Source organism: Vulpes lagopus, chromosome 8 (genome assembly GCF_018345385.1).
Source record: "Vulpes lagopus strain Blue_001 chromosome 8, ASM1834538v1, whole genome shotgun sequence".
In the NCBI taxonomy this organism is placed as follows: domain Eukaryota; kingdom Metazoa; phylum Chordata; class Mammalia; order Carnivora; family Canidae; genus Vulpes; species Vulpes lagopus.
In genome coordinates, this window is record NC_054831.1 from 72,205 (window position 1) to 95,656 (window position 23,452).

Here is a 23,452-nt window from a genome sequence, read left to right on the forward strand (position 1 = left end):
GGAGAGCTGGGGACGGCGAGGAGGGAGGCCACCCACCCCACATGTGCCTGGGCACATACGTGTGCTGTACGTGTACACGTGTACGTACGTGCGCCGTGTGCACGCGTGGAGCAGGGCAATCTGCAGAGCGAGCCCCACGACTGAACCACAGGCCACTTCACATCCAGACATCTGGGACCCTTGGTTCCCCCTGCCACTTGCTCCCTGAGCCCTACCCGTTCTCTAGCAAAAATCACCTAAAGTCTTCCATCTTTTAATAACTTGCACCATGTTTTAACTCTGCACCATAACCCCTTAGTGATGCGACCCCCGCTAAGTCATCCTGCAGCTGCGACCCCCAGGCTCCCAGACTGCATGTCACCAACACGAACCGCCTGCCTCCCATGTGCAGCCCCAGGAAACCACAGGAGACCAGGCCCACAGGGTCTGTCGGGGGGGTGCAGGGGAAGGGGTGAGGCCGGGTCATGGTGTGGGCCCTGGCGTCCCAGTGCTCAGAGGCAAGACATACAGGCACCTCGCTGCAGACCTCACGAGACCTTCCTGGTAACGGAAGCAGGGAGTGTTGTGACTCGTTCCCATCTTTACTAGAAGTTCAGGGTGGCCAGAAACACAAATGCAACCTGCAGACCTGCCGGGCGCCCCAGGAGCTGCCCCAGGACCCAGGGCAACAGGGCTGAGGGGGTCAGGGTGTTGCACGGGCGCCCAGCCCGCCGCCTCGTCAACACAAGCTTGTGCACACCGGGGCTTCCCACCCCAGCCTTGCTGACGTTCAACGCAGCAGCAGAACCACAGCTGCATCTCCGTGGATGGATTGCCACAAACCACCCAGTGAGACATAGCCAACATCTGACAACTGTCTTGGCAATGGATGAGCCTTCCAGGGCGAGACCACGCCCGTGACTCACACATGGCCCTGGTCATGCACAAAGCCCCCAATGACCCAAACTGCTGGTCAGAGCTGCAGGAGGGCCCCCACGCTGTCCCACGGAACTCATCACCTCTGCGGAGAACTTGCAGCATGGGGGACCCTGTGACAGGACCACCCGTCATCCCACCACAGCAGTGGCCACAGGCAGCGGGAATGCGGCCTGGTCTCCTGAGTGGGCAGAACTGCCTGTCTGGCCCGGCCCAGCCAGGGTGTGTGCGGGAGGCAATCTCCCGGACTGCAGAGGGGAGGGGACGGGAGCGCGCCCCTGGACAGAGCCCCACGGAGCCCAGGCCTGCCTGCAGGCCCCGTCACGCCTGGGCAGGCAGCGTCTTATAGGGGTTCAGGATGCCCTTGGGGTCCAGGAGGGCCTTGAGCTGCTGCATGAGCCTCAGGGCCGCGGGCGGCTTGCTGTAGTGGAGGGCGTCCTTCTTCTTGAAGCCCAGGCCGTGCTCGGCGCTGACGCTGCCCCGGTGCCCGGCCGTCCACTCGTACACGTAGGGCTCCAGGGCGTCCAGCAGCGACCGGCTGAAGGCCTCAGACGTCACGTTGAGGTGCAGGTTCCCGTCTCCTGCACGGACAGGACCCCAGGTCAGGCTGGGCAGGCTGCGCCCCCTCCTTGAGACCGGTCCCGCCCCTGCCCTCAGTGGCTTCCACCGCTCACAGCCCCGGTCCCTGCTGCCGTGGTAAGAGCGACCTGCTGGCACCGCCGCTCCCCTCCGGGAGGTCTCCCCAGCGCCCCCCTCTACCCCCCTCTACGGCTCAGCCCCCCTGAGGGCGCCCAGCCGATAGCGCGGGCCTCTGCCCGGCCAGACGGAGCCCTGGGTCCGGGCCACGTCTCCCAGTGGTGCCCAGGCCCCGCCCCCGCCCCGGTCAGCCCCACGCCCTGCGCTCTGGGCTCCCAGGGACACCCCGACGCGCCCTGGCTCCAGCCCTGGCTGTGGGGCCAGCCTGGCTCACGACCCCCACGCACGGGGATCAAGGCGGGCCGGGCCGGGCAGGGCGGCGGCACGGACGGCAGGAGGCGGCACAGCGCCGGGGTTGGGCGCCAGCTACCGCCCGCCGAGGGAAGGGGCTCGGAGAGGCTGGAGCACGGGGAGCAACGGGGGACAGGCCTGGGGCCTCCGCGGGACCGGCTCCTCCTGCCGCCTCCCCCGCTGCAGGAGGGCGGGGCCGCCCACGCCCGCGGAGGGGCCTGAGCTGGCCCCGAGAAGCGCCGCTGCCCCACCGGGCACACGAGGGGCAGGGCCAGGGGGCTCCGCCGCTCCTCCCCCCGCCCCGCAGGAGCGAGCGCCCGAGGCGCCCCGGCCGCGCCAGCCGACCTGGCCGGGGAAGGTCCGCGACGTCCTGCGCCTCCCAACCGGCCCCGCGCACAGGCGCCCCAGGCAGGAGCCAACCAACGGGCTCCGAGGCGCATCGGCGCTGCGAGCCAAGGAGAGGTCACGCCCGTCGGGGCGGGGGTCGCGGGGGTCGCGGGGGTCGCGGCGGGGGCGGCCGGGCCCGCACACCGGGAGCCCCGATTGCCCCGCGCAGGGGATCCGCGACCCCCGCCGCAGGGCCCGCAAGGCTGCCCCGGAGCCGGAGACTCGCCAGGGCGGGGCCTGCTGCCAGGGGGGCTGCACCCCGGGGCCTGGCTCGTCCGGAGGCGGGGGGCAGCGGGCGGCTGAGGCCAGGCGGGAGCCCGCGGTGTGCGGGCCGGACGCCCCTGCCCCCGGGACCGCGGTCCCCTCCGTGTCCCGGCGGACTCGGCGGGGCCCACCCACGCGGCGGGGCGCGACCGCTCGCCCAGCGCGCTGCTTCACTCGCCACCCTGACCCACGACTTCCCGCGACTCGGAGGCGGCGCCGGCGCAGCCTGGCCAGGGCGACCCGGGTCAGCCGCCTGCGCTGCCCAGCAGGATCGCGCTCCCGACGGCTTCCAGCTCGGGACCTGAGGCGCGCGGGGCGACCCAGGGCCCCACAGGGGAGCAGACGCGCCTGCGCACCGCCCCAAGCCGCACAGCTATGACTCCACCCGCGAGCGAGCCTAAGGGAAAGGAGCCGGCAGGTTAGGGAAGCACCGCGGTGGCGGGCGGCGAGGGACCGCGGCGTGCGTGCGTGATGGGCCCCGTGGCGTGCGTGCGTGACGGACCTCCGCGGCGTGCGTGTGTGACTGGCGGGCCCCGCGGCGTGCGTGCGTGACGGGAGGGTCCGCGGCGTGCGTGCGTGACGGGAGGGTCCGCGGCGTGCGTGCGTGACTGGCGGGCCCCGCGGCGTGCGTGCGTGACGGGCGGGTCCGCGGCGTGCGTGCGTGACTGGCGGGCCCCGCGGCGTGCGTGCGTGACGGGAGGGTCCGCGGCGTGCGTGCGTGACTGGCGGGCCCCGCGGCGTGCGTGCGTGACGGGCGGGTCCGCGGCGTGCGTGCGTGATGGGCCCCCGCGGCGTGCGTGCGTGACGGGCGGGTCCGCGGCGTGCGTGCGTGACTGGTGGGCCCCGCAGCGTGCGTGCGTGACGGGCGGGTCCGCGGCGTGCGTGCGTGACTGGCGGGCCCCGCGGCGTGCGTGTGTGACTGGCGGGCCCCGCGCGCGGCGTGCGTGTGTGACTGGCGGGCCCCGCGGCGTGCGTGCGTGCGTGACGGGAGGGTCCGCGGCGTGCGTGCGTGACGGGCGGGCCCCCACGGCGTGCGTGCGTGACGGGCGGGTCCGCGGCGTGCGTGCGTGACTGGCGGGCCCCGCGGCGTGCGTGCGTGACGGGCGGGTCCGCGGCGTGCGTGCGTGACTGGCGGGCCCCGCGGCGTGCGTGCGTGACGGGAGGGTCCGCGGCGTGCGTGCGTGACTGGCGGGCCCCGCGGCGTGCGTGCGTGGCGGGAGGGTCCGCGGCGTGCGTGCGTGACTGGCGGGCCCCGCGGCGTGCGTGCGTGGCGGGTCGCGGAGGGGCCGCCGCACGCTGAAGGAAATAAGCAGGGTCGGCCGGGGGGGGGGGGGGGGGGGGACCGCCCTCGGCCCTCCGCCCTCCCGTGCTTGGAAGCAGGCGCGGGCGCGCGGCGTCGGCCCCGACGGAGGTGCCCCGCCGCGATCCGCGAGCCCCGCTTCCCCGCACACACGCCGCCCCGCCGTCCGCGTCAGGCTCCCGCGGGCTCCAGGGATGCCGCCGCCCTCCCGGGAACGTGCACCAGGGCGCCGACGCGGGCGCTGGGATCGAGCCCCGCGGGGCCCCTGCGCGACCGGCTTCCGGGCCCCCCTCCCCGTCTCCGTCTCCGACAAAAGCTTTAAAAGCGGACGAGAGGCGAGCCGCGGCCAGAGGAGCGCATCGGGGGACGGGAGGGCCGAGGACAGCGACCCTGCGCCCAGAGCGCCGGGAAGGGCCGCGCGCCGCGGCGGAGGGACGGGGCGGGGACTCGGGCGCGGGGCTCCTGGCTGCCTCCCCCCCCCCCCCGCCAGAACCGCCGGTCACGCGCTGCCACCGAGGCGGGCCGCCGGCTGCGGAGCCCTGGGAAACTCTGACGGCCTCGGGCCCCAGACGACGGCCGGGACTGAGCGCCTGCGGGAGCCGAGCGGGCGGCCTCAGCCCCCCAGGCCGGGAAACGGGGAGCGGAGCGGGCACCACGGTCAGTGGCCCACACGGCAGCCAGCGCCAGGCGAGCGCACAGACGCCAGGGCGGAGTGAGCAGGGGCCGTGCTGGCCGGCGGCCCCGAGCCCCCGCGGGTCTCACGAGGACACGGACCCGCGACGTCACCACAGCCGCCCTGGGATCCGCGAGAAAGCGGCCTCCTGCGACGGAGAGCGGCCGGACGTCAGGGCCTGAGGACCCGGGCTGAGGACCGCCGAGCGGCCCCAGCGGGAGAGCGAGCCCACGTTCCGGCGACACCGCGACTCCCAAGCCTGCGGCCAGGGCGGCGAGAAGAGGCAGGAGGGACAAACCCAAGCGGGACGGAAACGGGGAGAAGAGGCAGGAGGGACAAACCCAAGCGGGATGGAAACGAGGCGCCCACAGGTGCTGGCCCAGCGCAGGAGCGAGGCCACCACCCATGTCGGCCGCACGCTGGAGGTCTTGGAAGCAAGGGACAAACTCCCAGAAAACAGGACGACGGACGCCGGCTCAGAAGCAGGGGAGCAAGGGCAGCCCTGCAGCGGGAGAAGACAGAGGCCTGCGGTCAACCCCCCCACAACACAAACCCCCAGCCCAGAACCTTCACCGCAGTCCGGCCAGACGACCGAGGCGGCCCTGAGGCCCACCCCTCAGGCTCCACCGGCCCAGAGGGAGAGACCACCCCACACGGCTGGGGGAGTTCGCAGTGTCCGGCGTGGACACAGGGCAGACACACAGGACGGTGCGGCCTGGGACACAGGCAGCCGCGGGGCCAGAGGGCACTGGGCTTACCCCAGAACTGCAGCCCCCGCAGCAGGGGGCAGAGGGAATGGCCTTGCTGACACGGGGAGAGCAGCCCAGACGCCCACACCCACCCCCTACCCCCCACACCGAAGAAACTCTGGCTACACCCCAGGCCGCGAGCCTTCCCCATGGGGATGGGGACGGTGGCTGCCTCAGGGCCCCACCAGGAGGAAGGCAGCCGCGGCCCCCAGCTCCCCATCCACAGCCGGCAGCCTCACCACCTCCACGCCCACTCAGGTGCCACCTCCCAGAGGTCACGTCTGCCCTGGGCTGCCTCTCCAGCACCGGGTTGGCAAGCCCCGCGTCCCTGTCCCCGCGTTCCCGGGAAGACTGTCCGACAGCCTGAATGGAGCCCAAGTCGGCAAGCTCCTCCTGCGGGTCCCACTGCCCATGCCGGGGTCAGGTGCTGCCCTGCTCCAGGTCAGGCTCTCCCGTCCCCGTCTAAAACTCAAACATCGTCCTCCGTGGGTGAGAGGGACATGCACATGGACATGCAAGGTGTGGCAAAGGACTTCCCTGCAGACACTGGGCACCCAGAGCCCCCACCGTGCTCTGCGTCCGGGGTGCTGGGCAACCCCCTGCTCCCACCCACCCTGGGGGGCACCATCTGTCACACATCAAGCATCTCGATGCGTCGCATGCTGACTGGCTTTCAGAAAAGGCACGGCACCAGCTGGGAAAACCATCCTGATGACAAGTCCTGCCACACCAGGTGCTCCAGGGCCCCGGGTGAGCCCCGCCCAGGTAATGCCCCTGTTCCCGCCTGCCAAGCCCTCACCCCCTCTCCAGGTCCTCCCCTGCAGGCAGGCCAGTGGAGGCTGCGGCCACGCGGCTCTGCGCCCCCTGGTACATGGGGCTTTCAGATGCCCATTCCCAGGGCACCAAGAATTGGGAGGGACAAAACATCCCCTCCTAGGAATTAATCCCTTAAGATGTAAACTTTGACTTTTCTACAAAAGAAAAAAAAAAAAAACCTGTGCCTGGCAAGGGGGAGCAGGGAGGTGCTCATCAGGGCCATGTGCATACCAGGCCTGGGAAGGGCACCAGGGCGGTGGCTGAACCACAAACAGGTGCTTTCAGAATTCCCCCAGAACCCTGAGGACGACTCGGGGCTCCCAACAACCGGGGTCCCCCGTCACCACCTGGCCCAGGGAGGCTCACCCAGGTGGCCGTAGCCCACCACGTGCTTGGCCTGGGAGCCGAGGCGGGCACGCAGGTCGGTCACGAGGTCGTACAGTGTGTCGGTGGGCAGGGAGAGGTCATACTTGTACACGTAGCCATCCCAGCTCAGCGCCTCCGAGATCCTTTCTCTCAGGGCCCACAGTGCCTAGGGGGTCAGAAAACAGGCAGAGTCAGGGGGGAGGCCGCCACGGGGTCTGCACCAATGGCCGTTAGGATGTGGCTGGCCTGAGGTGACCAGGAAGGTCACGGGAACTCTGCAGGTAACACAAATGTTCCGTGTTGTGACAGGCATGGGGCTCTGATCCTGGACGAGGCCCCAGAATGTGGCCCCAGCTCGTCCCAGGACACACCGAGGCCCCCTCTCCACGGGGCCAGGGGACACTCTGGGGGATGCGGTGGGAGAGCCCGGTCGGGTTGCTGGCCGGTGAGGGAATCTGACGATGGCAGGGTCGGGGCAGGACGACCCTACAGGGGGGACGGGGATAGGGCCGCAGAGCTGCGGGGACTGGGGTGCTGGCAGCTGGAGCAGGCTGGTGAGAGGCTGGGGTGGGGGGCCCATCACATCGCCGCCCTTCCAGCAGTGAGGTCACCTGGCAGGGACAATGGTACGGTGGGGACCCAGACCCCAGAAGGATGAGAGTGCAGGCATGAGGCCCTGCATCCAGAGATGAGCTTGGACTCCCTATGCTTAATATTCACTAAACACACAAGATAACCATGAAAGAAGTTTAACAATAAGGTAGAAAAGGAACCCAAAGAGGCCCCTTCAAAGCCAGTCTGAGACCTGATCCCCACTTTCCCCAGGAGCGCCCGGAGGCACGCAGCCTCTACCACCCCCTGCTGCCCAGCCCCACGCCCTCCCTCAACCCTGCCCTGGCCAGCCACTCTCTACACTGCAGCCCAAGGACGCCGGCGTACAAACAGGACAGGGGCTCCCGCCACCCCAGGACCCCCACGACAGTGACAGCGGCTCCCACAGGGTGACTTGGTTGGTTAAGCATCAGACTTCTGGTTCTGGCTCAGGTCATGATCTCAGGCTTGTGAAGCTGAAGCCCATGCTAGGCTCCATACGCAGTGGGGAGCCTGACGTTCTCTGTCTCCTGCTCCCTCTGTGCCTCCCCTCACTCACACACAGCATTCTCTCTCGCAAATAACTTTATAAGAAAGCAAATTAATTAAAATAAGTTAAAACAAAGTTTAATTTAAAAAATGCCACCGATATTTTGGAGACTCAAAGTATGTTTCCCAAGAGGCAGGGACAACTGCTCACGTTCAGACAGCACACAGATGTCCTGGACAGCTGAGCATAAGGGAGGCAAGGAGGCGCCAGCAGCACCCACGCACCTTGAGTTTCATCTGGTCCGTGGCCACGGTCCCATCGGTCACCAGGCCGGAGCGCAGGGCCTGCTCCAGGAAGTCATTCAGCTTCTCAGCATCGTGCTCTGCTCTGGAGCCTGAGGTCTCGATGAGAACATAGAACGGACTTTCTGGAAGGCACAAAAAGCAGGATGAGCCGGGCAAGGCGGTCAGACGGAGGGTAGGACGGGTCTGGGTCCGCCTGGCCGAGCATCTCTGACGGCCCCTGTGCGGCTGACGGGGCCCAAGGCCCAGAAAGCAGGAAGACTCTGCTCAGGCTGTATTTCCAATGGCTTGAAACACATCTTTCATGGGTGCCTGGCTGGCTCCTCCTGGTTGGAGGAGTGTGTGACTCGAGCTCAGGGCTGTGAGGCCAACCCCCACACTGGGTATGGAGATTACTAAAACAAATAAGCTAAAATAAATAATGATAAATAAAAATAGGTCTTTCACTGGAACAGAAACCATGCTCCCCAGAAACAGGGACAACCCTGAGTGGCACCGTGAGGGCCTCGCCACTGGCACCTGGATGGGGCTGTGGGCAAGGAGCCCCTCTTACCAACTGCAGGTGTCCCCAAGACCACAGGCTAAGGAGAGGCCACCGTGCCTGCGATGGCCCGGGATGCCCACGATGCAGAGCGCCACATGCAAAAACTGCATGTTTTTTACCCAAGACGCCTCTTTTTTAAAGTTTAAAAATATTTGCATTAGTAACTGTAAGAAAATTTTAAGTTTGTCCTTTTCTTTAAGGCTACAGTGAATTTAACTTACTGAAATCAATACATTAAATTCATTCTTCCTTTAAGCACTACAGTAAAAGTGGCTGCCAAAAAAGTACTACGAGGCCATCCTCCTGTAAAGACGGCAAGTCTTTTCCAGATGTTGGCATTTTTCCATGCTGAAATGCAAATTCTGCTCTTTACCATACATCATAGAAAACACCGGGAGCATTTTAATTTCTATGGGCTCCTTTTCCAATTATGAAAGTAAAACATGCTCACATAAGAGGATTTGGCAAACAAAGACAAGTAGAAACAAAAAAACATGTCCCAGCTTGCCAGATTACAGTGGCTGAGCATGTTTGACAGCGCCGCTTCCTGCCTTCCAACCAGTAGAGGAGCTCTGCAGGCTGAACCCGCCCAGGGTGGCAGGGGGCCTGGCCTTTGCCCTGAACGTGACCTTAGGAGCAGCTTTCTCACCCGCATGCCCAAGGGCCATACAGTGCTCCTTCATCCGCCCCCAGAGGCCCTCCCATCCGCTCCCGGGAACACCCCATCTTTCCAGTGGTTGTATCAGCTTATTTCTTTACTACTGGACATTTAGATGGTTTCCTAAATGTAGATCCTACTACAAGGAGCATCTCATTAAAAATTTAAAGCATAAAGATCTTTCCATATTCATGCTTCCTAGGGACAAAGTTGAGATCGCCCCAAATTCCCACAGGGAAGCCACCTCCAACGTGACTGTATCTAGAGACGGGGTCTTCAGGCAGGTGATTATGGTTACTTTAGCTCATAAGGATGGGGCCCTGATCCCACAGGACTGGTGCCCTCATAGAAAGAGCGAGAGGCACCAGAGATCTCCCCTGCACACAGAGGAGAGGCCGCATGAGCAGACGGCCAGAAGGGTGCCGTCGGCGAGCCAGGACGATAGCCTCAGCAGAAACCGGCCCTGCTGGCCCCTCAGTCTGACCTCAGTCTGACACAGCCTCCAGGTTGTGAGAAGCAAGCGTCCTGTTTACACCCGGAGCCAGGGCAGCCTGTGCTAACCCCCCACCGTTGCTGTAGGGTAGGTCTCTGGTGAAAGTACCAAGATCCACAGCGCAACGTTTCTCGTCTCGAGGTGCCAAATCGCTTTCTGAAACGTTGAGTCGATGCTCCTCTTTGCTGATTTGGAAAGAACTCCCTGGGATCCTTCACGGACCGATGGCTTCTCTCCACTGAAGAGAAGCGGGTCTGGCCAGTGCACTGGGGCTTTTCAGAGACCCTGGAGCTCTGGCACAAACGGCAGCATCGCCTGAACCAGCTCTGGGGGCACATTTATGACAAGCATCTGGCTCTGGTGACGCCAGAGCTGCAGAGATTCTGGCAACCTCCCTGCCGCTCCCCACTCTGTGCACAGAACAGCCTGCGAGCATCCCTACGGCCCAGGGCACCCAGGCAGGGGCGGGTGCTGCCCGCTAGCGGGGTCACTACCTTGCACTGGGCTGGTGAGGTGCAGGTGGTGCCTGACCAGCCACATGCACTCAGCGTCCATGAACTCGTACGCGGACAGGATCTCGCCCAGCAGCCCCTTGCAGGTGCTAAAGGTCTGCAGAACCTCGGCGAAGCCTGGACAACCTGCAAAGGCGACAGGACTCAGGCACAGGCGCCAGAACCCCAGCCAGACGCACCCAAGCCCCCCGTGCCGCCGCTGTGCTGGCGAGCTGGGCAGCAGAGCCCTGCCCCAGGGGGCACCCGGCGCCGGTCAGCAACAAGCACACGATGGCTGTGACCATCAAGGCAGGAAATGCTCGTCTGAGAACCCACGGGGCTCAGGAAGGTGGGGGGATCAGGGGAGCCGCGGGGCACGCGCAGGCCAGAAACGGGCTCGCTCCTCCCATCACGGTGAGCACGTAGGCGTCCGGCAGCCTGGCGTAACTCCTTCAGCTTCCCGACAACGAGATGCCGGGGCACCGGCCGTCGAGCAGCCGAGGAGACCGACCCTGCGCTGCGGAGGGTGTCTTGGGGCCGAGAGGGGAGGCATGGAGACACCCTGCGGTCGCCAGGGAGCGTGTCCGCAGAGGGCAAGGCGCCTGCTCTGCTCGCCCAGGAACAGGCGGAGGTGTCATGGCTGGACACGGGGCTGGACGCGGCGGCCTGGGCCACACGGACCACAGCTGAAGGGAACACGGGTGAACGGAGCCAGAGCGGAAGAAACCTCCCAGAGCGCGACAGGGGTGGAGAAGGTGGAGAGACCGAGAGCACGGACTGCAGGGCTGTGGGCACAGCAGACGGGAAGCTTCTACAACGGACAGGATACCCAGCCACAGGCTCAGGAAGTTCGAAGACCCGAGATAAAAGCGTGCACGTTGGCAACATACCCCAAATCAGACACCCAGAGAGAAGGAGAAAACCTTTAAAGTGACCAAAGAACAAAACACCAGAACCCCTGATGGCAGCAGCAGGCCTCCCGATGACCAGCCGTGTGAGCTGCGGGCCAAGGAAGCCACCTGCGGCCTCCCTTGTGAACTAGTGACAGTGTCCTCTGGGGGAGCTGAAGGCGGGCAGACGGGCCGGGATGGGACGACCCCAGCGCCAAGCAGTGGAAACGGCACGTTTGTCTGATGCTAACTGGTCACAGCCAGAGCTCAGAGACGGAGGACCCTGCATCCTGCTGCGGCTCCAGGCACTGCTGACCAGGGAGGCAGCCGCCGTGGTGACCTCGAGAAGACTGGACACCTCCCCAGCTTCTGCGCTAGCGGAGGACAGGCCCTAATGCTGCCCACCGAGTGGAGGCGAGGCTGGAGGGACTCGGGGGACAATGGAGACACAAGGTCCGTTCAAGGTCTGCTGGCAGCAGGGACCCGGGGGCCAACAGGGAGCCCCGTGGGGTGGAGAGGGCTCCCATGCCGCAGCATCACAGGATGCACGGCACGCACTGGCGGGGGCGGCGGGGGCAGGGCAGAGACGGGCAGCGGACGGGCTGGGTGGTGTGTTCCCACGGGTGTGACTGGTCACCCCACGGGGACGAACACACCGAAGCGCCTCCACTTCCCTCAGAATCAGCGAACAAGGCGGCGCGGCTGCGCTGAGCAGAGCCCCAGTCCTGCCCCAGACTCCAGGGCACCCCGCCCCAAGATGGGAGAGGCTCTGCTCCGGACTCCGCGAGCACCAAGCCCCAGAAACAGCGAAGCCACGACCAACGGCGAGCCTCCCTCGCGCCCACGGCAGCGCAGCTGGTGCACCCCGAAAGCCGGCCTACCGAGGAATGCCACGTTGACCGCCCGGGGCTTGGGAGGACACTGGATGGACACGGCCGTGATGACTCCCAGCGTGCCCTCCGACCCGATGAAGAGCTGCTTCAGGTCATAGCCCGTGTTATCCTTGCGCAGGGCGCTCAGGCAGTTCAGGACGGTGCCGTCAGCCAGCACCTAGTGGAGGGGGACAGGAGCCGGTTCCCAGGCACCCTCAGAGGGTGAGCCAACCCCAGTTGGGTTGAGGGGTGCTAGGGTACCCGGTGACGCCAGGCCCAAAGGTGTCCAATCAGCCGGAGAGGAGGGCCCTCAGGCCCCCACCCCCAGGGAGCTCAGGGACACAGCAGGGTGGCCCCCAGGGCAGCGGGGGAGAGTCACGGTGCGCCCCACTCACCCCGTGGACTCCGCACCCCCAAGGCATCCTGACATCACCCTTCACCACCCCGGCCATCCCTGAGACCTGGGGACAGTGCCCAAGGACACAAGACGTATGCCAAGCCAGGACAAGGCCCTTTGGTAGACCTCACAGCCGAGCACACTGGCCCCTGCAAAGAGGCTGAGGAACAGAGAGGAAAGGGGACCGGAGGCCCCAGCTCACCACTTCCAGGCCCAGGACAGTCCCATGAAGCGAGCCGTAGCGCAGGAACCGTAGGCCGCCTGCGTTGGTCGCCACGTTTCCCCCGATGTGGCAGCTGCCCTTCGCCCCCAGGTCCAGGGGCATGACGAAGCCCCTCGCCTCCACGTACTGGCTGAGCTCCTCCAGGATGCAGCCCGCCTGGCACACCAGGGTCCCTGCCGAGCAGAGGAGCTGCTGTGGGTGCTCTCGGCTCAGGACAAGCCGGGAGCCTCACCGCAGGGGCTCTGTGGGGGTTAGCCGCTGGAGGGGCATCCCCCTTGGAACCTGGACCCAGGAAAAGGAGCGTGTCCCCTAGAAGGTACCTTTAGGATTTACCACGAAGAAGAAGAAAAATGCATACAGCCAATGTAGAAAAGAATCCTCACGTGCACACACTCTCGCTGGGGGAAACCAGGAAAAGCATGGCTGCACGGCTGGGGCCCCTTGAGCAGGGGTGATGCCACCACCAGGGCACGTGTGACAAGCCTGAAGACGCTTCCCCTATGGGACGCTGCTGGCCTGGAGCTTCGGGGCCAGGGCCCCCAGCATGGAGAATGACCTACCCCAGGTGCCCGGCTGGGAGGCAGTGCTGCGGGGTCCACCAGGCGGGCAGCGCGCCCACACTTCCCTGCACCCCACCCTTTATGTCCCACTTATGAGGAACAAGGGCCGTCCGAGCCGAGTCAAAGGGGCTGCAGCAACGGCCCCGCCCCCACCTCAAACCCACGGCACAAGTCACCCAGTGACCCTCTCACGACTGCATCCAGGGCAGACGCAGGCAGCGGGCCTGGCACAGAGCAGGGCCTCTCCCTCCCGGGCATGGTCCCCCAGCTGTGTGGCTGCAGCACTGGCTTACCGGACACACTGTGGAAGCTGATGACCTGGTTCATCAGGGCGGTGGACAAGATGATCTCATCGAAGACGGGCACGCTGCCCCCCACCATGCCCGTGTTGCCCCCCTGTGGGTTCACGGCCAGGTTCCTCTCATGACAGTACCTGGGTGAGCACGGGACGGGACGGGCATCAGGGCGCTCCTCCCTACACCTGCATGGGCATCCCTGCAGGGTGAGCCCACCCAACCCCGAGTCCTCTTTCCCACGCCCATGGCCTCGATGGGGGGGCCCCCCCGGGCGGCCATGGCTACCACAAAACTGTGCTCAGCGATGAGGCTGCCACTTTCCCAGACCCTGGATGGGGTGGCACACAAGGCCCTAACGTCCTAGGAGGCCACTCTCTAGGTGCCAAGACCCCAACGGAGGGCCCAGGTGGGTAAGGATTTGGAGAAACGCTGTGCCTGCTCCTGGGAAGAAGGCTGTGCGGGCACATCCCATGAACCCCGTGAGCCGGCAAGCCTCCGGCCGTGGCCCCTACAGGAAGTGCGTGTGCCCCGTGTTCCTGGGCTGGGGCTGTTCCACGTTCATGTAAAACTGGACGACACCTGCGCATGGTCTCTGGTACACTGCAGAGCGCTGGTGGGATGGACCCTTCCACGCGTTAGACACGGTGTGGAAGAGATGACTTGGGTGAACCCAGAGCGTACGACGGTTCAGTGGATCAGATAGGCGGGCACCATGTGATCCCTACGTGAAACTCAGGCGAACAAAACAGACCCGGAGCACCAGATGCCGCTGGCAGGGCGCGGCACCGAGGACGCAGACTTCAGCTGTAAGCAAGTCCCAGCCACAGGGCACGGCACCCGACGGGGACAGGGACGCCGAGGTCACCAGCGGTACAGGATCAGGGGCTCATGCATCGGAGGACAGGCCACGACAGCAGCCACCAGGCCCATGGGAACGGTGGCACGAAGGCCGAGACCCCAGGAGCGGGCGCAATAAGGCCGAGCGGGAAAGAAAGTGCTCCCAGCACAGACGCCACGTGACGGCTCACCGGCCGCGCACACTAGCGGAGGGGACACGGCGGGGGCTGCCTTTGGAGGAAACACAGCGCTTGGTCATTTTTCCCTTTACGGCTCTCTGTTTCCCAACTTTTCTAGAATAGACCTGACAGTGGATTGTTGGCAAGGAGAGGCCGGCCCCCCTCCCTGACGGGCGCCCCCACAGCCACCACCTCCCGTACCTGAGGATGTGAGCCACCTCCTCCGACGTCCGGGGCCGCAGCAGCACTCTGCTACAACCTGCAACACCGAGGAGCACGTCACACGCGGCGGCTGCGTGGGTCTCCGCTCCGGAGAGAGGACTCCCCAGCCTCCGTGAGGCCACCTGCTCGGCCGGGTTACCAGCCAGTCCGCTGACCCCAATGACCCGGGCAAGACGTCCAAAGCGGGCCCGGCCGCGGGCGGCAGGGAGGCCATGGCAGGGACGTTGAGGCCCGTGCCCAGAGCAGGGGCACCGCCTGGCTGCCTGCTGGGAGCAGCTGCTGCCCCTGGAGCTGCATGTCTGTCACGGGGAGCCACTTGGGCCTGGGCGAGTATCCTGTCGAGGTTCACGCTGGCACCCAGCATAGCAACCGATGACCAGCTGTGCCCACAGAGGCCCAGGGTGGTTGCCCAACAGCCACATCCCAAATCCATGCCTCCACCCACAGTTAGCGGACCTCCCACCACGTCTCATCAGAGCAGTGTGCTTGTGACTGACGGGATGCCAGACGGGGCCAGCGGGGGCCCCGGACGCCCCCCGGGACAGGCGGGCTCCCTCTGCCCTGACTTCGTTGCCCGTACAGAGGCGGGTGTGGGGCCTCCAGGAAGGCGCAAGCACAGGCCCCCACAGCAGCGACTTCTGCCTCGGCTCTGAGGTCTGGTGCGGTTCTTACCTCATGCTTGTAGGAACAGGTAAGTTCCAAGTAGTTATGATCCTTGTTTTAAATACTATTTAATCACCTCTTTAAATAACTTTCAACAACGGCTGTTTCACAACTGGCCCGACACAGGATTCTCACAATTCTCAGGAACGAGCTCCCCTGAGCCGGGGCCGGCCAGCTCCAGCTCACGCCCGCCCCGAGCCTCCAGGAGGCCTCGGGATCGTGTCCACCTCAGGACACGGGCCACAGGGAGGCAGCCACGGATGTGCTGCTGCTCCACGATGGCGCGGCCAATTGGGACGTGTGGCAGGAGGCAGGGAGGGAGCGTCCAGGCAGCTGGCCCCGGGGCTCACTGAAGTCCACGTGCGCCCGGTCACCCCCTCCTCGTGCTCGTGGAGCCTCGGAGGTTGATGGACGGACTCAGGAACAGAAGCGGAAAGGCCTCAGTGCGGGAGAAGCAGAGCCAGGGCTCGGGAGGGGCAGGGGCTCTGCTTCCCCGGCCTCCGCTCTCCTCCTTCCGCCGGAAGGCAGACGGACAGAGTGGGGGAGGCCTTCCAGGGCTGTGGCCAGCACAGCAGGAGGTGGCTGGGCGCTGCTCTGCCTTACCCCTCCTGGGAGTTGTCTCCAGCGGAGAGGAGTGTCCTGAGTGGGGGGTGAGGGAGGGAGTGGGGGGGGTGGGCAGTCAGGGTAACAAATACAGGAGGGTGATGGAGAACACCCTGGGTCAGCAGGTCGTCCAAACAGGACATCCAGCAGGCCAGGACTGAGGGCGTTTCCCCGCACGGGTCCCGAGACGGCTCCGACAGCGCCCCCCGTGCCAGCAGCACCTCCCGGACGTTGTCCTCAGCCTCCTCCACGCCCCACTCCCAGCGGATGCTTCTATCCCAGATCTTAAATGTTCTCCTCTGCTATCCTCTGTCTCTCTGGCAGCTGGCTGTGAGTCACGTCCTCGCACAAACGAACATTCTTCCCACACCGTCTGTCGCACATGAGTCTCACCCGCGGGGGTCACGACCTCAGGATCTGGAAGACGCGCACCTGCCTCACGCTCTGACACTTGGCCTGTGCGTCTGCCAAGGACCAGCTTGGAGCTCAGCGAAGACCTCCTTCCCCACCAGACCCGCGGGGCCGCCACCTTGGCTTGCTGTGCGCCCACTTGAAGTCCGTGATTCTCCTGAAAGCCATTTCTCGATTTCCATCAGACGAACCAGGTTTGCCCTCGGGCCCCGGTCCTGTAGGACAGCACAGTCCTGCGAGGCTCGCTCAGGGTGCCACAGGGCTTGGGCTACGAGGGCATGCTCCCGTGGCACGGTCTGTCACCTGCCACAGCAGGCAAGGCCCCCCTGCCGTCCTCCGGCGACCACAGCACCCACGGCCGGGGCCGGGTTCGTAAGCAGAGCGTGTGGAAACCGTTTGATGCCGTTTGTTTGCTGTGCCTGCTTTCAGACAACAGACTGTGGCAGAGACCGAGTGGCTGCAAGCCTCCAACCTTCCCCATCCGAACCTCCGCAGGACATGCTGACCCCAGCATGTGAGACTCTCACCTGCCTCTTCTCTCCCAGCGGCCTGCCCTCACCCCATGCCAGCTGCTCAGGCCCAGGGGCACGACATGCCACCCAGGGGATCCCACAATGCATCTGGCTCCCCAGGCACAGGGGGTGACTTTCCAGCCCACTCGCCCCAGCCCTGCACACCCATCTCTCACACGTCTCCCCAGTCCCATGGACCCCAGCTCCCACCTGCCACCGCCCCCCCCCCCCCCGTGCACACACCTGGGCAGCGCCCACCTACTTCTGCACATGCCCCTGAGACCATGGCCCCTCCTGGCCCCTCCCGTGGCCCCTCCCTGGGCCCTTTGCCACCATCCCCCATTTCTCACCATGCTACCAGTTGTCCCCTCACTGCAGATCATTCCCATCATCCGACAAACCTGCTGCACTGGCAGGCTTGTCTGAAACCAACACCAAAAAGGAAATAACCTCTCCCCTTGACCCCGTCCCCACCTCCCACCTCTCTGTTGCCCCTTGACGGCACCATGCATCCACCAGATGGGGGGTCACGTCCACCACCCAAGACCCCACGAGCGGCTCCAGGGGCACAGGTGTCCCTTTCACGTTATGGACAATCTCCTGCTATGGTCTCCCACACAGCAGCTGCACCTGACCTGGTGCCCACTGGCTCACCCTCCCTTCACATGGCTCTAGCACATACTGCCCCTGGTCCTCCTGGGTCCCTGCCACACCTGCTTGGTCCCCCTGGCTGGTGCCTGCCAGCGCCCACTGACCACAGCAGTCACCAGCCTCCTCAGGACACCCGGTCACTGTGTGGACCCTGCCCTGGACCAGCAGGCTTCACAGCCCAACGGCCCCCAGCCCGTGTCCATCTGGACTGCTCCAGACTTTGGTTTCCCCAACAGACCCACTCTTCCTGCCATTTTGCTCAGCAGACGGAAGGCCAGCTCAGGCCCAGGGTCCCTGCACCCTTGCTCCTCTGACACTCCATTACCCATCAGCAAATCATGGACTCTTCCTTCTGCACACAGAACCCCATACCTTTCCCGAACACCCCTCGAAGACTCAGGCTCTCCTCCTTGCTTCCACAACTGGGCCATGAGTGCCTGTCCCCGACATGGCAGGCATAGTCAGGCCACGGGCCTGCTGCCCAACAGCTTGGGGGAAACGCCAGGACTCATACGGCCCCGACTCTCTGACCTCCCCCTCATGCATCTACTCCAGCTGCACGTGGGTCTCTGGGCTCCTCGAACACACCAAGCACGGCCTTGCTCAGAGGCTTCACACCCTTCCAGGTGGCTTCCCCAGGCTCCAAGGACACAGCCTGCGCTGGGGACTCTCCTGGGCCCTCGTGCCGTGCTCATGCTGCTGCCCTCGGGTGAGCCTCCTGCGCATCTTCACGTTTGGGACCCCAACTCTGCACTCAGTGCAGACACTAAAGTTTAGGGGGTCCACCCCTAAGCAAATGATCAGTTGGACAAGATTTTTTTTTCTTTTTGGACAAGATATTTAGTAACCGTTTCCATTTAAAATGAAATCCATTTTTAAGAAAACTGTGAAGTCTTTTACTAGCTGTTTTTTCTATAGAACTCCAAAATCAGAATGTTAAAAATGATCGTAAGCTTAGGCATCTTTCTCCCCAAAAGAAAGCCACATAAAGGGTTATTTTGACAAAAGTTCAACAAACTACTCCAACAGACGCCCCCTGGGACGATGCTCTGCAGTGAGTCCTGTGCATTCAGAGAAAAGCAAGCCCCATGCGGCCCTCCTGAGCTCAGGGTGAGGCAGCCAGGAGGGGCCATCCATGCAAGCACACACAAGGACAGACCGTCTAGCCTGAGGCTTCCAGGAAGAGCCCCCAGGAGACAGCGACCCCCTGCCCAGCGTCCCCATCCCAGGGACAGCTCCCACCTGCTTCAGAAGCCCCATCCCAGTTTGTGGGACTGGCACTCAGGCAGGAGTGCAGAGCCACGACGGGGCCTGCTGTGGCTGGGCCCAGAGTGGACAGCACACTGTCCTGCCTCCAGGAGTGCCTGCAGGCACTGTGGGTGGGGAGGGCTCACAGTGGGGCAATATCCCCCCACCGTGAGGTCCTGACTTAGCGGGCAGGGTGGGGCTGGAAGCCCTTCCACTCTGGGCACTTGGACCATAACAGTCCAAGGACCAGGGGCCTGGGTGGCTCCATCACTTCAGCTCCGGTCATGATCTCAGCGTCCTGGGATCAAGCCCTGTGTTGGGCTCCCTGCTCAGCAGGGAGTCTGCATCTCCAGCCCCCCAACTCCCCACCCTGCCCCAAGTAAATAAATAAAACCAAAAAATGAAAAGAAAGAACCTGAGGACCTCCCAGGGCTGCAGCCCCTCACAGGGAAATAGCCACCTGTTACCTGAGCCCACAGCCTAACTCCACTAGCTCAAGACTGCGCGGCTCCAGGACGCTGCACCTCCAGGCCGCAGGCTGCTCTAGGCGCTCCCTCAGGGTTTCTCCCACCGACAGAGCAGCCCCTGCAGCGGCTGAGTTGCTGCCACAACTCACGCCCCTCGGCTGCTCTCAAGGTGCCAAGTGTGCTGGGTCCAGCCCAGCCTGCGGACCTGGCTGCCCGGCGCGTCCTGGCATCGTGTGTTCACTAGGTAACCCGGCTGTAACGTGGTCGCCTTCCCGCTCTCTTCAATAATCCAGCAAGAACATGGTGCTGGTTCTCCAGGATTGCCTGAAGAGATACCTTATGTCCTCTCTGAGAATGTTTAAGCAGAGAACACACAGTGTCACGAAATCTTTCTCATCAGGAAGCATGGGCTGGGTCTGGAAGGAGGAGAATCACCAAGCTGGTGCAGACTGATGTGGGGGGGGGTACGGGGGGGCCAAACCAGCAGCCCTGTGTCTTGTCCATGGGCAGAATGAGCCTCCCGAGGTATGTCCACATCCTGTCACTCAGAACCTGTGCCGGCGACCTTATCTGGATCGAGGGTCTCTGCTCACATGACAAGGTTGAGGATCCCGAGAGGAGATGGCCCTGAATTTAGGGTGATAGCAGGTGTCCTTAAGTAGAGGGAGATGTGACACTCAGACACACACGGGGAGCGGCCACGTGGAGACGGAGCAGAGACCGGAGGGAGGTCTGGAGCCCCCCAGGGGCTGGACGAGGCAGGAGGTAGCCCCCCTGCATCTCTGGTGGGAGCACAGCCCTGCCCACAAGGCGATGTCAGACTCCCGGCCTACAGATGTAGGATGGGGGAACTCTGGCTGCAGGCGGTGTGGTCCCATGTGACAGCATCACCAAGCATGACACACAGCCCTCAGAGTGGCCTGGGCTGTGTTATCTGTCAATCTGCAGATCTCCCGCACTACTACTAAACTTCTCTAAACGTTGTTCTCAGAACATGTCAAAGCCATGATGCAGCTTTTCTTCAGCCTAAAGAGGTGCCTGTGCTAGTGACCCCACGCTCCTGTGCCCAACGCTCCCGCACGCCCACCCTCCTGAAGCACGAGTGTGAACAGACCCTCCCTCACCTCGGACCGTCCTCAGCCAGTCCACATTCGAAGCTGCCAGCACCTCTGTGTCTGTGACGACTCTGCCAGGGATGATGCGTTCAAAGGCGGCCAGGTCGGCCTCAGATGGCGTGGAGAAGGGCAGCCGCTTCACGGGGTAGCGCTCCTGCGTCAGCGCCACCTCGGGGCTGCTGGCGGGTGTGGAGGAGCTGCGTCTGCAGACTGGGGGGCTGTTGCCCACGGCCCCCCAAGGGCCGAGCAGTCTGGGGATCCTCGATGCCCATGTCCTGCGCTGCACAGAGGCTCCCTGAGCGCACGCCGTGTGCCATCGGAAGAGCCTCAGAGGCTGCCGGGGCACCAGACGGGGCAGCATCGTTCTTGCCCTAAAAAGCAAGTAACAGGACTTGTAACTCTGGAGGACTAAGACCTAGGCGGAGCTAAGCACTTGTGCAGAGAGGGAGCCCAGCGCGGCCCAGGGGCAGGTGGGGTCCAGGAACAGGGGTGTCTTCCAGGGTGAGGCTGCAGGCGACAGAGGCGCTGGGCAGGCTGCCCTTGAGCCTGACCCGCAGGGTTGTCCTCCTGGGGACTCCCTGAACTGCTGTCACTGCTTGGGGGCCGGCTGGGGACCGGGCTGGGGGGCCTGGCTGGGGCAGGCTGGGGACAGGCTGGGGGCCGGCTGGGGCAGGCTGGGGCAGGCTGGGGCAGGCTGGGGGCCGGCTGGGGGCCGGCTGGGGCACCTCCCAGTTCTAACCTTTGTGGTAACAAAGCTCCTTTTTAGCGCCTTCTGTTTTGGGGCAAAACCAGGGTATAAGGCACTGAAAGGGCCGGATGCCACTGAGTCATACAACTTAAGGTGGTAGAAATGGTAAATTCTAGGTTTTAGGTACGTGTTGTCACACGTTTCAAACGTACAGAAGCGAAACAGGGGGAGGAGCTCCCTGGCTGCAGGCGGACACCGCCCCCACCAGCTGCCCCTGGCCCACCCTCTGCGGGCACCCGCCGGGCGAGCCGGCACCTGGGGCAGCGCGGCGGCAAGTGAGCGGCCTCTCCGGGGGGGACGCGGCCGTGGGGCAGGCGGGGCGGGAGCGGACCCACCCCCGCGCCGGGCAAGGGACGCGGGCCCCGGGCTCGCGCTCAAGGACGGGCCGCTGGCCGCCCCCCGCCGCCGCCCCGGATCTCGCCCTCGCCCCCGCCGCCCCCGCCGCCGCCCCGGACGCCTCCCCGCCGCCCCCGCCGCCCCGATCCCCCATCGCGGCCCAGAGCACCCGGCGGCCGCCCGCGCACTCACGTCCGCGCCCCCAGCGTCGCAGGCCCGAGCCAGCGCCCACTGAGCCTGCGCACCGGCGCCGCCCCGCCCCGCCCCCGCCCCGCCCCGCCCCGCCCCCGCCCCCAGCCCCGCCCCGCCCCCGCCCCGCCCTGCAGGCCGCAGGTGCGCCCCAGCCGCCGGCCCCCCGCGCCCGCTCTCCCCGCGCCCGCCGTGGCCGCTCTGACTGCCCCTTCCCTCGCCCGCTCCAGGGCTTATCCCCGGAACTCGGCTCCCCAGGGGCCTCTGGCTCCTCCCCCCCCCCCACCCCAGGGCAGACAGCCCCGCAGGGAGCCCACGCAGCACAGGCTGGGCCGCAGACCCGCCAGGTCAGCCGCTGCCTGAGCTAAGGTCCAGGCCGGGAGCCACTCCCAGGGGGGAGGCAGAGGCGTGCCCTTTGGCCTGTGGTCCGTGGGGCCTGCAGGGCCCAGGGCCCTGAGGAAGACAAAGGCAGGACCCGATGGGTGTTCCTGGAGCATCACCCCAGGGATGGCCCCCACCCAGTGGCACCGGTGGGGCTCCCAGCCTCATCACATGCCCTCGAGGGAGCCTCCACAGCGAGGGCCTGGAGGTCCCGGCGGGGTGGGTCCCATCTCCACAGGACCCCCACTTCCCTGAGCTTTGCAACACCTGCTCCCCACCTTGCACTGCTTCCTGCGACCATCACCACCTCCGAGCCCCCCGCCTTTCCAGCCAGCGCCCTCCCTTAAGCTGTTACCCTAACTAACCCGGTTTCTGCTTTCCTGGTGTAGCACCTGGCTCATCTCGGCCCCCTGGCTCCCAGCCGTGCTGCTGAGGCATCTCCAGAGCCTGTCGGGCTCATCCAGTTACGGACGCCAACAGCGAGGCAGCCGGGGAGGTCGCTCTGGGGGTGAGAGAGTGAAGATGCCTGGGCCCAGGGCGGAGGCCAACCGCGGAGGCGCGCTGCGGGCTTTGCCAAACAGAACAAACAGATCCTAGCGGTCTTGCAGATTGGCAGAGAGAACCAGCACTTGCCACGTCAGTGACTGCCTGGCACGTGCCAAGGCATGTGCAGTGCTCTTGCAGGTTTGTCACCGGGGTCGTCACGCTACACCCTCACAACCTGCCCTTCTGTTCACGTGTGTTAAGTACTTCACCCCTGCATCTTCCCATCAGGGGTGCACTTTGCCTTTGGATTGCCATCTTGGCAAGGGAGAGGATGTTCCAGACTCCTACCTGGCCCTCCTACCTTATCAGCCCCTGCCTCACGGGTCAGCGTGGAGTCCATGTGGGCATCCTGCCGGTTGTCATGCCCGTTTCAATGGCACATTCAGACGGGGGAACCTGTGGCCACACGCTGACTAGCGTTACCTGGCACTTGATCACGGTCGGCCCTCCTGGACGAGTAGTCCAGGGGCACCGTGGACCTCTGGGACTTGGTAAGCACTCAGAACCAGTGAAGATCACACCGGTGGTGTTTCCTGGGCAGTCACCCCAACAAACAGCTGCAGGTACCCCTGGAGTGCCGAGGTTGGGACTCCGTGGATGTGCAGGCCCTCCGTCCAGCAAGGATGCTGGGTCTGTGAATTGGTTTTCAACCGGGAAACAGGTGAGAGGCTGGGCCCCTCGATTGTGGTGACCACGTTGGGCTTTAGGACCCTGACCATTAACACTCCTCAAGGAAAAATGTCCTAAGGACTATTTGGCTCCCAAAGGGGTCTTGATGCCTAGTCAGACCCCAGAGGGCACACCTTCTGTTCCAGGGAAGGCACCTAATATCTATAAAACGACCCCAGGGATCCCTGGGTGGCGCAGTGGTTTGGCGCCTGCCTTTGGCCCAGGGCACGATCCTGGAGACCCGGGATCGAATCCCACATCGGGCTCCCGGTGCATGGAGCCTGCTTCTCCCTCTGCCTGTGTCTCTGCCTCTCTCTCTCTCTCTCTCTGTGACTATCATAAATAAAAATTAAAAAAAAGAAAAAAAAAAACGACCCCAAGTGCTCTCCCCTGACATTTCCTGTGAGCTCC

The 23,452-nt window shown here is 64.7% G+C and overlaps 1 protein-coding gene across 2 annotated transcripts; it reads right to left on the reverse strand.

Annotated features, from left to right (window-relative positions):
• Nucleotides 1-565: 565 nt before the first annotated feature.
• D2HGDH (D-2-hydroxyglutarate dehydrogenase) lies at nucleotides 566-22,377 on the reverse strand. 2 transcript variants are annotated; one of them, XM_041766817.1, is made up of 10 exons: nucleotides 22,192-22,377; nucleotides 20,182-20,543; nucleotides 14,482-14,539; nucleotides 13,262-13,401; nucleotides 12,388-12,581; nucleotides 11,798-11,966; nucleotides 10,030-10,173; nucleotides 7,823-7,965; nucleotides 6,458-6,623; nucleotides 566-1,496 (listed from the first exon to the last, which is right to left on the reverse strand). In XM_041766817.1, exons 2-10 carry the CDS (start codon nucleotides 20,531-20,533, stop codon nucleotides 1,237-1,239), a joined length of 1,626 nt encoding a protein of 541 aa, XP_041622751.1. In that variant the 5' UTR covers nucleotides 20,534-20,543; nucleotides 22,192-22,377; the 3' UTR covers nucleotides 566-1,236. The 2 variants fall into 2 exon arrangements, with proteins under 2 accessions (XP_041622751.1, XP_041622752.1); XM_041766818.1 differs by lacking the exon at nucleotides 22,192-22,377 and adding an exon at nucleotides 21,449-21,517.
• Nucleotides 22,378-23,452: the final 1,075 nt, after the last annotated feature.